The following is a 16113-nucleotide window of genomic DNA, read 5'->3' on the forward strand; positions in this document are numbered from 1 at the left end:
TCAAACCATTCAGTGACCACTCGTGACCTGTGGATGGGGACATTGTCATCCTATGGGAGCACAGCCATGGTAGCCAAAATAATAATAATAATAATGACCCTAAGCATGTTGATGCAAAATTAACTCAAGAACCACACATGTGTGGAAGCACCTCCTTTTAATATATTTTGTATCCCTCATTTACTCAAGTGTTTCCATTATTTTGGCAGTTACCTGTAGCTACCTCCTTTTAGAATTCACCTGCTTTATCAGCCACTTAAGCCATAACACCACTACAGCAGGAGCCCATTTTCGTGTGTGCACTTAGCTGGCCCAGTGCAGTCAAAATTCAGTGTTTCCTGTGTTTTATATCTGTACAACAGCTGATGAAACTAACACTGTAAAAGTCTGAAAACATTTGATCAGTGTTATTTCCTGATGGTTGCTGATTGAAAATGCAATCTACACAGGACCTTCTAATCAGCAGGTTTGCATTTGCGGGAGTTTCGGCAATGCATGGCGACATCACCATGCGGTAAATTGGTTAATAGACCAATAAGAAAGCGTTCCAAACCTCTCTGCCAATAACAGCCCATTTTATTAGAAATCTATTACAGTAAGGTACTTAATGTTACCCAAAAATGATTTGATATTGATATAAAAACCGCTGCATTGGGCCTGTAAATAATTAAGTGTTTTTGACACCGAACATGTCAACATCACCAGGGCAGGTTGGAGGAATGTGAACTGAAGGCTCTCACTCAGTCAACACAGAGCAGTTTTTGGGGGGCAGGGAGCTTATATTAATGAAACACCCTTGTGGTCGTTGCCAGGTAACAAGGTAAACAATGGGCCACATTCCGAGCCTAAATAGTATGCCTCACCCCATTTTTCTTTGCAAAAAGCTCTCATGGTCAACAGAGCTGATCATGGACTGTTGGATATCAGACAAACCGCAGCAATAAACAATTGCATTTCTATTGTTTTGTAACTAATTACTGATACACTACTTCACAATAATGAGTAAAGCCTGAGTCACCTTAGAAGCTTAGACATGAGGGAATGTACATGAAAACAGCATACAATAAGTGTACTGGTCAATTTATTGGTGCCTCTGCATTAGCATTATAAATTACAAGTTCAGAATTGTATTTATTGATCAGACATTTTATTTGATAATTTACAATAGGCCAGCATAGCCGAATATTGATGAACATGAACACTCATGAGAAATAAAGGTGAGAAATAATGGTGAGACATCATTTTAATATTTAAAACAGAATTAGAGCCATAAGCCTAATAGGCACCCTACAGTTTGTAAGGACCCCATTGATTCGTACAATCTTCCGTCCGAATGCTTGAAAAAAACAATACAAAGTAACAATGTGATATCATGTTATCACTTAAAAGTGAATTACTTAGGCTTTAGGAAATGCAACCAACTACAGAGATTGGAGGGGAGCGGGTGGGGAGGGGGTCCCATGTACCCCGCTTCAATCAAGCAGGCTACAGTCAGATTGAAGCTGGAGACAAATCCATCTATGACTTCCTCCTTGTCAGGCCTCTCACTCTTGGCAGACAGTGGTCCTGGGTTGGACAGCTCGCACAGCTTCCCCACATACGGCGCTCGATCAAGGGTGACCTCACTGAAGAGATCCAGGAGCCTGTCTACGTAGCCTGTAATGTTTTTGAAAAGGGAAATGTTTGTTAAATGGGTAGTGAATTTAATTTCCTTTTATTTACTGTTCTGAGTTATGATGCTATCAATTCGTTGATGTAGAGATCTACTCATTCTAGAATGTGTTTTCTGGTAGTTTTGAAGTACTCAATTTGAAATCTGCAATATTTGGTCATGCGCTTTTTTGTGAAACTAATGTTTGTATTTGGAATGTTTGTGTGCTTGAAATGCTCAATTGATTTGAAATGGAAACTATGACGCGCACACGTGATGACAGTTGTAAGGAGTTGTATATTTAAATTAGTTAAGATTATAAGACGCTACCATCGCGCTCTGTCGCTGTGAAGTGAATGGAAGCCAGCCCTTCTAGAGCGGATTACACACACACACAAACACTAGAGCTGGGAATTGCCAGGGACCTCAAGATACGATATTATCACGATACTTAGGTGCCGATACGATATGTATTGCCATTCTCACAATTCTATATATGTTGCGATTTGATACTGTGATTTTATTGTGATTCGATGTTCCAAACATATTGCTCACCAAATGTCTGCTGCAGAGGGAGCCATGAGAAAACGAGTTTTGATCAGTCATGGAAATAAAAGTGCTGAAAACAAATAGGCTCCCTATTTAAAAAGAAGGTCGAGAACAAGCTATGAAGGGAAAATACTGGAGTTTTGGTGCCGGTACAGCCAACTAGGGCAAAAATTATATTGCGATATTGTCAAAACAATACAATATTTCGTCAAATGACATGTAACTGTATTAATTTTTTTGCCCAATTACTAACACACACACATCTCCCCTCTTATATACCTGATTACTCAGGTGTGTGTGTGCGCGTGTGTGCACACTACAGCTGTTAATGGCTGACAGGTTAATTAAACAATAAGGCCTGAGGGGGTGTGTTATATGGCCAATATACCACAGCTAAGGGCTGTTCTTACGCAACGCGGAGTGCCTGTATATAGCCCTTAGCTATGGTATATTGGCAATATACAACAAACACCTGAGGTGCCTTATTGCTATTATAAACTGGTTACCAATGTAATTACAGCAGGAAAAATAAATGTTTTGTCATACCCGTGGTCTGATATACCACGGCTGTCAGCCAATCAGCATTCAGGGCTCGAACCACCCAGTTTATAATAGTAAATAATCCTCAATCTGCCAATAATTGTGTCCTGACAGGCCAGCTTATCTGGGAAACCCCTTGGTAAATGATGATACGGGTAGTTATCAGTAACAGTAGGTCAGAGAGAGGGAGAGAAGCGAGAGAGAGAGAGAGAGAGAGAGAGAGAGAGAGAAGCGAGAGCGGGTAGAAGGAAGTATGGTGATGAGTCTCTGGGCAGTACCGACTGGTACACGGGTTCCTCAGAAACCCCAGTAATATTTACAGTTGAAGTCGGAAGTTTACATACACTTGGGTTGGAGTCATTAAAACTACTTTTTCAACCACTCCACAAATTTCTTGTTAACAAACTATAGTTTTGGCAAGTCGGTTAGGACATCTACTTTGTGCATGACACAAGTAATCTTTCCAACAATTGTTTACAGACAGATTATTTCACTTATAATTCACTGTATCACAATTCCAGTGGGTCAGAAGTTTACATACACTAAGTTGACAGTGCATTTAAACAGCTTGGAAAATTCCAGAAAATTATGTCATGGCTTTAGAAGCTTCTGATAGGCTAATTGACATCATTTGAGTCAATTGGAGGTGTACCTGTGGATGTATTTCAAGGCCTACCTTCAAAGTCAGTGCCTCTTTGCTTGACATCATGGGAAAATCAAAACAAATCAGCCAAGACCTCAGAAAAAAACGTATAGACCTCCACAAGTCTGGTTCATCCTTGGGAGCCATTTCCAAAGGCCTGAAGGTACCACGTTCATCTGTACAAACAATAGTACGCAAGTATAAACACCATGGGACCACGCAGCCGTCATACTGCTCAGGAAGGAGACGCGTTCTGTCTCCTAGATATGAACGTACTTTGGTGCGAAAAGTGTGAATCAATCCCAGAGCAACAGCAAAGGACCTTGTGAAGATGCTGGAGGAAACAGGTACAAAAGTATCTATATCCACAGTAAAACGAGTCCTATATCGACATAAACTCAGTAAGGAAGAAGCCACTGCTCCAAAACTGCCATAAAAAAGCCAGACTACGGTTTGCAACTGCACATGGGGACAAAGATCGTACTTTTTGGAGAAATGTCCTCTGGTCTGATGAAACAAAAATATAACTGTTTGGCCATAATGACCATTGTTATGTTTGGAGGAAAAAGGGGGTCGCATGCAAGCCGAAGAACACCATCCCAACCGTGAAGCACATGGGTGGCAGCATCATGCTGTGGGGATGCTTTGCTGCAGGAGGGACTGGTGCACTTCACAAAATAGATGGCATCATGAGGAAGGAAAATTATGTGGATATATTGAAGCAACATCTCAAGACATCAGTCAGGAAGTTAAAGCTTGGTCGCAAATGGGTCTTCCAAATGGACAATGACCCCAAGCATACTTCCAAAGTTGTGGCAAAATGGCTTAAGGACAACAAAGTCAAGGTATTGGAGTGGCCATCACAAAGCCCTGACCTCAATCCTATAGAACATTTGTGGGCAGAACTGAAAAGGCGTGTGCGAGCAAGGCCTAAAAACCTGACTCAGTTACACCAGCTCTGTCAGGTGGAATGGGCCAAAATTCACTCAACTTATTGTGGGAAGCTTGTGGAAGGCTACCCGAAATGTTTGACCCAAGTTAAACAATTTAAAGGCAATGCTACCAAATACTAATTGAGTGTATGTAAACTTCTGACCCACTGGGAATGTGATGAAAGCTGAAATAAATCATTCTCTCTACAATTTATTATGACATTTCACATTCTTAAAATAAAGTGGTGATCCTAACTGACCTAAGACAGGGAATTTTTACTAGGATTAAATGTCAGGAATTGTGAAAAACTGAGTTTAAATGTATTTGGCTAAGGTGTATGTAAACTTCCGACTTCAACTGTATAATCTATCTAGAGTGTTATGGAAGGCTGCAACCTATTTACTCAGAGCCACATGGTACTTCCACTAACTTCACTCTGTTTGGCCCTCCGTGTGTGTGTGTGTGTGTGTGTGTGTGTGTGTTTATTATGACTGATAAGGAGAGGCCCTCTTGAGACAGGCCTGCTTTCACTCACTTAGGCCTTCTCTTTCCATGTTATTATAGGCTACTCAATTATTTTGTTTCTCCCTCAAACTTGCATCACTCACTCACTGGCTACGATTCTCCACCCTTCAAGTGTGCACTTGCAACTTATTTCTATCTCTTACTGGCCTCTCCTTTTTTAGGTCTCTCTCACTTTTCTTTCTTTTTCTTTCTCTCTCTCTCTCTTTTCTGCTCACTCTTCTCCCTGAATTATGTGGCCGTTAGTGTGATTGTAGATAATCCAGTGAGGAGCGGTGGAAGTCTTCTACAGTTTCTAACCCAGGAGATCATTGTGGAGGGCTGACAGCCCCATGTCTCTACAGCTTAGAGATGGCCATGCACTAGCCCTACATCACCATACACACACACACACACACACACACACACACACACACACACACCCACGCAGACTCTGAGAAAGTAATATTCTCTAAACACTCCAGTGAACAAGGCCTCCATTGACCAGAGCACATTCCATAGTGCAATACTGTACTGCCAAAAGCCCCCAGCCATAGCCAACTCTGTCCAAAGACTTATCAGACCCATAATATCCACTGTGAATCATGTGGCCCCTTTAAAATAAGCAAGTGAAGAGTGTGCCTTGAAAAGAAAACAAAAGCCATTCTTTCTTTCCAATCCGCACATTCGTTTTCTGACTGTCTGTCCCTCAAGGACGAGCAATCGAGGATCCCTAGTACAATACACGATTTCAGCCCTTACATACCTGGGCTGACTTTGTTGTTCCATGACAAAAGATGATAGTCATGGAACTGGATTCTCTGGAGGATGACTCGCATCACAACGCTGTTGGTGTTCATCCTTTGCTACAACACAATTAGGCCTACAGCCATTATTGAGCTGCTGAATGGGCTGCTTGCTGTGCCTGCTTGAAAGTGGTATTTCATTGGATGCATTCCAAGGGGAACTGCTCTCTCCTTCTTTTTATAACAAGAGGCTCTCACAATAGCAGAGATTGCAATAATACAGCCATTAGTGGAGGTAGAAATAGCTGAGATTTAGATTTTGTCTTCTGGCCTCAAAGAGCTGATGATGCTCGGTCGACGTTCGTCTACTAGATGTTCCTCAACCTCAGGTCCTCGGACCAGCACTGGTCCCTAAGAAGATGCTGAGCGTTCTCTCAGATGGTTAGCTGACACCAATTTAGTGCATTCTCAAGTGCTAGTTTTCATAGGCCAATGGGCCAAAACAGTCTTTGAAGGAGGAAGGACACTAGCGCTCCACTCCCTGCTATTAAAAAAGCTTGAGAAACACTGAACACGTTTGTTGTTTATCACACCTTAATGAGGTGCCACAGGGCTCAGTCCCCTGACTGACCTTTCATAGGTTTTGTCTTAGATAGGCGTGTTCAAGCATTGCCAGTGCACTGATGAGCAACAGAGTAATCTACAGTATATGCAAATTCAATTGCCAGCTCATTGTCACAGTTTATACCTCAGTTAAAATAATGGGGAGTCGGGGAGGCATATCCATGAGGTATGCTTTGTTTGACCAGATAGGACTCTTGTCTCTGGGCCGATGAATGCCGCTGCCCTGCTCTGCTGTGGTTCTGTAGCTGTATTGGAAGTAATGTTGTAGAGCTTGCTTTCATTATCCAGTGATGCTTTGGACCCACATGTAAAATCTGAAGAGATTTTAAAGAGGCCCATTTATCTGTAATGAGTTTCCACACTAATCAATGCTCCGAGGGCATTTTATTGATGATAGCTGGCCTTTTGCTCTGGCACTGTCAATGCGTTGCAGATCCTGCTTACGTGTCAATATGGACACTGAGAACAAACTATTATGTAACTGCTCACACTGTATTTATGCCAGTAATTCAAGAGGGCTGTGGAAAACAAGCTATCATAACGTATACTGCCTTAGATCCTCTTTGTAACTGTTGGTAAAACCTCTTGGACGGTTATTGAAGTGAGCAGAACCATACAACAAACTGTTTAGATAAAAATAAAAAATAAATTTTTTTTACCTATCTACTCTCTCTTAACCATTGACCCGCAAACCAACCTGATGTTCATGGTTGTGCTGCTGACCACATCTCCTTCCCTTTTAGAAAACACATGTGCCAAAGTCTGACTCCCTTACCTGTTTGATTACTTAACTCTGACACATCTCTCTCGGCTTAGGAGGATACCTGTAGTAGCTTTAGCCCCAAGAAGCAGCAGTAGTTTACTGGCCTGTCTTGACACTGACTCCCATCTCCTCCCCCTCTCTCGCTCTGCAGTGCCTGATGATGTCGAGCAAGCGGAACCTGTTTGTGCGGCTGGTGCCGTGCCGCTGCCTGCGGGGGGAGGAGGAGACGGTGACGTCGCTGGACTACTCCCACTGCAGCCTGGAGACAGTGCCTAAGGAGATCTTCAGCTTCGAGAAGACCCTGGAGGAGCTCTATCTGGACGCCAACCAGATTGAGGAGCTGCCCAAAGTAAGATGCAGGGACACACGTGCACACACACACAGATGGACACACAGACCTACACGTTTATAATAGGTTCACAATGAATTACCCACACAAATACCCTGACATTGTTTATCACTGTGTTATAAACAAAGGTGGTCTTGTTATGTAGCTATATAATGGTTTATAAACATGAACCTGTCAAAATTGCAGTAACCGCACTTCCTGGCAAACATTGTATCTCAGTAGAGTGACATAATTAAATCAGTCCATAAGGAAGGTGAGAGTATCCTGCCGATCGAACGGAGCCAATCCACAATGCAGCCCTCTGATTTCCCCTTTCCCCCCACACTTAGTCAGTCTGTCATTCTCTGAGTGTTTGTGACTGAGTCAGCATTAGCTATGAATGAACTGTAGCTTTCTTTACAAACCGGACTCCTGCCTGGGTCATACTGTGAAATCAACTTGTCTTATTCTCTCCCTCTTTTTCTCTTGCTCTCTTTCTCGCTTGCTATGTCTCTCTGTCTCCACCTCTCCCTCTCCCCCTTCTCTCTCTATTTCTCTCTGTCTACCTCCCATCATAGCAACTGTTCAACTGCCAGATGCTCCACCGGCTGAGCATGCCAGACAACGACCTAACAGTGCTGCCCGCGGCCATCGCCAACCTCATCAATCTCAGGGAGCTGGACGTCAGCAAGAACAGTAAGCAAAATGACCACTGAATGACTAGAATGACCTCTCTCAATACAAGAGTATGACTAGAATGACCTCTCTCAATACAAGAGTATGACTAGAATGACCTCTCTCAATACAAGAGTATGACTAGAATGACCTCTCTCAATACAAGGGTATGACTAGAATGACCTCTCTCAATACAAGAGTATGACTAGAATGACCACTCTCAATACAAGGGTATGACTAGAATGACCTCTCTCTCAATACAAGAGTATGACTAGAATGACCTCTCTCAATACAAGAGTATGACTAGAATGACCTCTCTCAATACAAGAGTATGACTAGAATGACCACTCTCAATACAAGAGTATGACTAGAATGACCACTCTCAATACAAGAGTATGACTAGAATGACCTCTCTCAATACAAGAGTATGACTAGAATGACCTCTCTCAATACAAGAGTATGACTAGAATGACCTCTCTCAATACAAGGGTATGACTAGAATGACCTCTCTCAATACAAGAGTATGACTAGAATGACCTCTCTCAATACAAGAGTATGACTAGAATGACCTCTCTCAATACAAGGGTATGACTAGAATGACCTCTCTCTCAATACAAGAGTATGACTAGAATGACCACTCTCAATACAAGAGTATGACTAGAATGACCACTCTCAATACAAGAGTATGACTAGAATGACCTCTCTCAATACAAGAGTATGACTAGAATGACCTCTCTCAATAGAAGAGTATGACTAGAATGACCTCTCTCAATACAAGGGTATGACTAGAATGACCTCTCTCAATACAAGAGTATGACTAGAATGACCTCTCTCAATACAAGAGTATGACTAGAATGACCTCTTTCTCAATACAAGAGTATGACTAGAATGACCTCTCTCAATACAAGGGTATGACTAGAATGACCTCTCTCTCAATACAAGAGTATGACTAGAATGACCACTCTCAATACAAGAGTATGACTAGAATGACCACTCTCAATACAAGAGTATGACTAGAATGACCTCTCTCAATACAAGAGTATGACTAGAATGACCTCTCTCAATACAAGAGTATGACTAGAATGACCTCTCTCAATACAAGGGTATGACTAGAATGACCTCTCTCAATACAAGAGTATGACTAGAATGACCTCTTTCTCAATACAAGAGTATGACTAGAATGACCTCTCTCAATACAAGGGTATGACTAGAATGACCTCTCTCAATACAAGGGTATGACTAGACTGACCTCTCTCAATACAAGAGTATGACTAGAATGAACTCTCTCAATACAAGAGTATGACTAGAATGACCTCTCTCAATACAAGAGTATGACTAGAATGACCTCTCTCAATACAAGAGTATGACTAGAATGACCTCTCTCAATACAAGGGTATGACTAGAATGACCTCTCTCTCAATACAAGAGTATGACTAGAATGACCACTCTCAATACAAGAGTTTGACCAGAATGGTTTTGTTGTGGACTTTTAAGAGTTGCAGTCTACCCCTTTTCCCTTTAGAAGATAGTGTTATGTTCAGAATATCTACTCTCACCTTCACCATTTACTTTAGGGCTCTCCAGGGTGGAGTTTGACTGAAGAGCCATCTTACTTAAAGAAAAAAATAATGTTAAAGTTGACAATGCCTTGTTAGAGATGAATGGTTCAGTAATAGTTCAAGACTGTTCCACCCTCTCTGGCCTAGTCTCGCGTGCCAGACTGAAAGACACTAGACAATTCATGCCAGCATGAAGTGGAAAAGCCCTGCACTTGGATTCTCATAGTTCGTTTTAAGTCTGTGTGCGAGTATCTATCTGCAGTGGGATGTTCAGTCTATTTAACTAATTGCATCTCTGTTGTCAAAGGAAATTACTGAAACATTAAAAAGTAGATTAGAATACATTATTTAAAAAGTGTCCCTGCATCAGTTACACAATCAACTCTCCAATCTCACGTTGAGATGAGTTAAAACAAATAAAATCTAGTGTCAATACCACACAAAAGTACTGTTTCACCACAACTTGATTTAAACACAACAGTAGATCACACAGCTGACAACCCCTTATGTAATAAACTAAGGAAGTCAAGTAAGACTGCAAAATAAATACTGTATGCAAGAATACCTACGCCTTGCACTACCATACAAACAACTATGGCCAAATCTCAAATGACACCATAGTCCATATACAGTATAATGTAGGGATGTGCATGGTTATTTGAGTATTCAAATATACAAATGACGTTAGCATTCGAATACTTGTGTGAATATTGATTTTTGAAAGAAAATAAATTATAAGCCTATTTTTAACCTGATTTTACAGCCTTATTCTAAATTGATTAAATTGTTTTTTCTCTCATCAATCTACACACAATACCCCATAATGACAAAGCAAAAAATAAATAAAATAATTATCATTGGGCGCCAGCCTCTCCCTCGTGCAGCAGTGCTCAGTTTAAAAACGTACACAAATAAAAATATTCCATGTATTTCGAATATCCGGATATCTGAAAAATTCATGATACTATAGTGAAATTATTTCAAACCGCTGTCCCTAATATAATGTGCAACATTTGAATAGTAGTGCACTACGTAGGGAGTAGGGAAGGGTTCGCTGGGGATTTTATTTGGCCCTCCATGTTTTCTATTGGGCATAAAAGACTGAAAACACCAGAAAATCAGCTCCAAGTGATTTTCATTTTGGAAATCTGTTCCAAAGTATTCCCATGAATAATAGAGAGATATGTGATCGTATACAACTGTAAGCAAGGTTTGAAATTATTATGTTTTAGTCAAATATTATATCTGTTTGGGCTTCTTGCGGTTAATTTGCAGTCTACAAATTATTTGTAATTATGTTCTGCTCCCCTGGCCATCCGCTCAAGAATAAATCAGCCTGTGGTTGAATCTAGATGATGATCCCTGGAAGTAGGGTGTCATTTAAGACTGAGCCGGCACTGACTGTGAATGAAGCTCCCCAGAGCTGTCTCTCACCCCCAGTCTAATGGAAAATTTGCTCACTGCTAGTTGTCAGTGTGAGAGAAAGCACATGTATGTGTGTGTGGATGGCTGCTACATTGATCAAATGGGATTCTCACCAAATAAGTGTTCACAGATGTTCTTTAAGTGAGATTCTGAAATAGCAGAGTAGCATGGCCAAACATTTACTACTACCACTGGCTTGGTGCGAGGGGCAGGAACAGGCCGAGCCGTACTGGGAACACGCACCACTGGCTTAGTGCGGGAAGCAGGAACAGGACGGGCCGGACTGGCGACGCGCACCACTGGCTTGGGGCAGGAACGGGTCGGGCCGTACTGGGAACACGCACCACTGGCTTAGTGCGGGAAGCAGGAACGGGCCGGACCGGACTGGCGACACGCACCACTTTCTTGGTGCGAGGAGCGGGACTGGGTTCCTTTATTAACCCCCGCTCCTTCTGCTGCCTAACCAGCTCCTCTCGCCGTGCCTCTACACTTTCCTTCTCCCTTTTAGCCTCCTGTAGCACCTCCCTCTGACCGAATAACTCCTGCTCCCTCTGAACCAATAGCCCCCGTAACATGGTGGCCTCCTCTCCTTACCTGCAGATCCGCCCTTTAACGGCCTCCTGCTGCCTCGTCGTCCACACCGTGTGCCCCCAAAAATTTTTTATTGGGGTTGCCTCTCGGGTCTCCGTCATCGGCACTGTTGCCGCCGTTTCTCCTCTCCTACCTGGGCATCCTCCTTCATCGCCTTCCGGTAACGGACGGCCTGCTCCTCCGTAATTCTCCCCCAATCGAGGAGGACATCTACTAATGTAACCTCCTGTTGAATTCCCGGCGTTTGCTCCTGAACACGCTGCTTGGTCCTCGTTTGGTGGGATCTTCTGTCACGATCGTTTACAGACGGGACGGACCAAGGCGCAGCGTGATATGCGTACATGTTTATTTTAATGAATAAACAACTGACAAAACAATAAACAAACGAAACGTGAAGTCCAAGGTAGAACACAAAACATACCTACACGGAACAAGATCCCACAACCCACTAGTGCCAATAGGCTGCCTAAGTATGGTCCCCAATCAGAGACAACGAGCGACAGCTGCCTCTGATTGGAAACCACACCGGCCAACATAGATCTAGACATACTAGATTCTACAACAATGAACAAACACAACAAGGAAAATCACACCCTGACTCAACAAATAAGAGTCCTCAGAGTCAGGGCGTGACAGTTACCACTGCTGTATGAGTAAAATGTAATGTCATATAGGCCTAGCAAACCGTTCCAAAATAATCAGACACCTGTTAATTTGAGCACTATTGAATTTGATTTAAAAAATTGTGTAAAAGTCCAGTCCCCTCAGATTGCTGTGCTTTGAGACGTTGCCTCGTACTGCCTTTATTACAGTTATTACATTCTCTCTGATGGAGACCGAGACGACTTGTTCCCTGGGAAGGATCAGAGTCCAGCCTCAGTACAGCTGACTGGCACACCCACACACAATTTTCTGTTCTACTGCTTCAGGGCACTGAGTGACACAGACAGCCAAAGAAATAGCAAAGAAAGAAAGGAATACGTCTGACTCTGAACTTTAGTCGAGGCGACACCATATCGTTTGTTGCTCTCCACTTGGTTTGTTGTGTCCATCCACCACAGTAATGTCCATACCACACTAATCAAACAAAGAGTTTGGAAGGTCTGGGGAGTTTTCAGTGACTTAAGGCTGTCTGTTTACTTTTATAGAAGCTTACCCTCCTTCACCCGGTACTCAGGGCTAAGTGTTGTGAACACAAAACAAAGAAAGTGGAAATATACCTTAAGACTTGCTCACAACCCGCCCCCTCTGGTTGAGCGGCTGTTTTGGTGAGAACTCCCAGACACTCTGTCAACTTCTCTCTGCTAATGTGTCACCTTCTCGAGCACTCAGCTCTGAGGTTGTTTACAGAGGAAAGGTGCATCCCAGGAGCTCTAATGCACAGCAAAGACCAGACACTTATCACAGACAGAGGGCTGGCTGGCTGGCTGGCTGGCTGGCTGGCTGACTGGCACTAGTTTAGCTGATTGTCTGACTGACTAGTGGCTGGCTGGCAGGCTGGCTGGCACTAGTCTACGCCACCTGTTTTATATATGTTCACAGAGCTCTCCTGCTGTAGAAAAGCTCTCATTATCCCCTTTTCATATTCTTTTTTAATTTTCTTACTTTTTGATTCTCTGCCCACCACTTATTGAGTCAACCTGCTTTACAAAGATTGGGGACAATCTTTGAAATTGTACGCCTAAATGGAAAATTATGGTGTACTGAAAAACAGCTTCTATCTCTAGGCCATCAGACTGTTAAATAGCCATCACTAGCCGGCTACCACCTGGTTACTCAACCCTGCACCTTAGAGGCTGGTCACTTTAAAAATGGAACACTAGTAACTTTAAAAATGTTTACATACTGCTTTACTCATCTCATATGTAAATTCAGCAAAAAAAGAAACTCACTGTCAACTGCGTTTATTTTCAGCAAACTTAACATGTGTAAATATTTGTATGAACATAACAAGATTCAACAACTGAGACATAAACTGAACAAGTTCCACAGACATTTGACTAACAGAAATGGAATAATGTGTCCCTAAACAAAGGGGGGGTCAAAATCAAAAGTAACAGTCAGTATCTGGTGTGGCCACCAGCTGCATTGAGTACTGCAGTGCATCTCCTCCTCATGGACTGCACCAGATTTGCCAGTTCTTGCTGTGAGATGTTACCCCACTCTTCCACCAAGGCACCTGCAAGTTCCCAGACATTTCCTGGGGGAATGGCCCTAGCCCTCACCCTCCAATCCAACAGGTCCCAGACGTGCTCAATGGGATTGAGATCCGGGCTCTTCGCTGGCCATGGCAGAACACTGACATTCCTGTCTTGCAGGAAATCACGCACAGAACGAGCAGTATGGCTGGTGGCATTATCATGCTCGAGGGTCATGTTAGGATGAGCCTGCAGGAAGGGTACCACATGAGGGAGGAGGATGTCTTCCCTGTAACGCACAGCGTTGAGATTGCCTGCAATGACAACAACCTCAGTCCCATGATGCTGTGACACACCGCCCCAGATCATGACGGACCCTCCACCTCCAAATCGATCCCGCTCCAGAGTACCGGCCTCGGTGTAACGCTCATTCCTTCGACGATAAACGCGAATCCGACCATCACCCCTGGTGAGACAAAACCTTGACTCGTCAGTGAAGAGCACTTTTTGCCAGTCCTGTCTAGTCCAACGACGGTGGGTTTGTGCCCATAGGCGACGTTGTTGCCGGTGATGTCTGGTGAGGACCTGCCTTACAACAGGCCTACAAGCCCTCAGTCCAACCTCTCTCAGCCTATTGCGGACAGTCTGAGCACTGATGGAGGGATTGTGCGTTCCTGGTGTAACTCGGGCAGTTGTTGTTGCCATCCTGTACCTGTCCCGCAGGTGTGATGTTCGGATCTACCGATCCTGTGCAGGTGTTGTTACACGTGGTCTGCCACTGCAAGGACGATCAGCTGTCCGTCCTGTCTCCCTGTAGCGCTGTCTTAGGTGTCTCACAGTACGGACATTGCAATTTATTGCCCTGGCAACATCTGCAGTCCTCATGCCTCCTTGCAGCATGCCTAAGGCACGTTCACGCAGATGAGCAGGTACCCTGGGATTCTTTCTTTTGGTGGCCTCTTTAGTGTCCTAAGTTTTCATAACTGTGACCTTAATTGCCTACCGTCTGTAAGCTCTTAGTGTCTTAACGACCGTTCCACAGGTGCATGTTCATTTAATTGTTTATGGTTCATTGAACAATGAAGATCTGTGTAGTTATTTGGATTTTTACGAATTATCTTTGAAAGACATGGGACATTTCTTTTTTTGCTGAGTTTATATACTGTAATGCCACTCTGACATTGCTCGTCCTAATATTTATATATTTCTTAATTCCATTATTTTACTTTTAGATTGCTGTGTATTGTTGTGAATTGTTAGATATTACTGCACTGTTGGATCTAGGAACACAAGCATTTCGCTACATCTGCAATAAGATCTGCAAAAAAAAATGTATGTGACCAATACAATTTTATTTTATTTTATTTTATTTACAGATCTGTATGTTCTTTGTGTCAACACATTACATGTATGTTCTGAGCAGTATATCACAAAACAAGATCAATATGTTAGCCTACTACCTTTGATAAACATTAGGCCTAATTACATACATTCATATATACAGTGAGGGAAAAAAGTATTTGATCCCCTGCTGATTTTGTACGTTTGCCCACTGACAAAGACATGATCAGTCTATAATTTTAATGGTATGTTTATTTGAACAGTGAGAGACAGAATAACAACAAAAAAATCCAGAAAAACGCATGCCAAAAATGTTATAAATTGATTTGCATTTTAATGAGGGAAATAAGTATTTGACCCCTCTGCAAAACATGACTTAGTACTTGGTGGCAAAACCCTTGTTGGCAATCACAGAGGTCAGACGTTTCTTGTAGTTGGCCACCAGGTTTGCACACATCTCAGGAGGGATTTTGTCCCACTCCTCTTTGCAGATCTTCTCCAAGTCATTATGGTTTCGAGGCTGACGTTTGGCAACTCGAACCTTCAGCTCCCTCCACAGATTTTGTATGAGATTAAGGTCTGGAGACTGGCTAGGCCACTCCAGGACCTTAATGTGCTTCTTCTTGAGCCACTCCTTTGTTGCCTTGGCCGTGTGTTTTGGGTCATTGTCATGCTGGAATACCCATCCACGACCCATTTTCAATGCCCTGGCTGAGGGAAGGAGGTTCTCACCCAAGATTTGACAGTACATGGCCCCGTCCATCGTCCCTTTGATGCGGTGAAGTTGTCCTGTCCCCTTAGCAGAAAAACACCCCCAAAGCATAATGTTTCCACCTCCATGTTTGACGTTGGGGATGGTGTTCCTGGGGTCATAGGCAGCATTCCTCCTCCTCCAAACACGGCGAGTTGAGTTGATGCCAAAGAGCTCGATTTTGGTCTCATCTGAACACAACACTTTCACCCAGGCAAACTTCAGACAGCCCTGTATATGTGCTTTCTTGAGCAGGGGGACCTTGCGGGCGCTGCAGGATTTCAGTCCTTCACGGCGTAGTGTGTTACCAATTGTTTTCTTGGTGACTATGGTCCCAGCTGCCTTGAGATCATTG

At 43.1% G+C, this 16113-nt stretch overlaps 1 protein-coding gene and 1 long non-coding RNA gene across 2 annotated transcripts in view; one reads left to right on the forward strand and one right to left on the reverse strand.

Annotated features, from left to right (window-relative positions):
- Positions 1 to 16113, reverse strand: part of LOC311127976 — a 1008662-nt gene that overhangs the window by 726374 nt on the left and 266175 nt on the right. The window lies entirely within an intron of this gene.
- Positions 1 to 16113, forward strand: part of LOC311127969 (erbin-like) — a 142170-nt gene that overhangs the window by 71409 nt on the left and 54648 nt on the right. Inside the window, exons 3-4 of the mRNA XM_084159885.1 lie at positions 7102 to 7299; positions 7857 to 7974. Coding sequence (XP_084016011.1) covers positions 7108 to 7299; positions 7857 to 7974 — 310 coding nt within the window. The 5' untranslated portion in view covers positions 7102 to 7107. The remainder of the gene's footprint in view (positions 1 to 7101; positions 7300 to 7856; positions 7975 to 16113) is intronic.

Source organism: Coregonus lavaretus (genome assembly GCF_964263955.1).
Source record: "Coregonus lavaretus genome assembly, chromosome: 4".
In the NCBI taxonomy this organism is placed as follows: Eukaryota; Metazoa; Chordata; class Actinopteri; order Salmoniformes; family Salmonidae; genus Coregonus; species Coregonus lavaretus.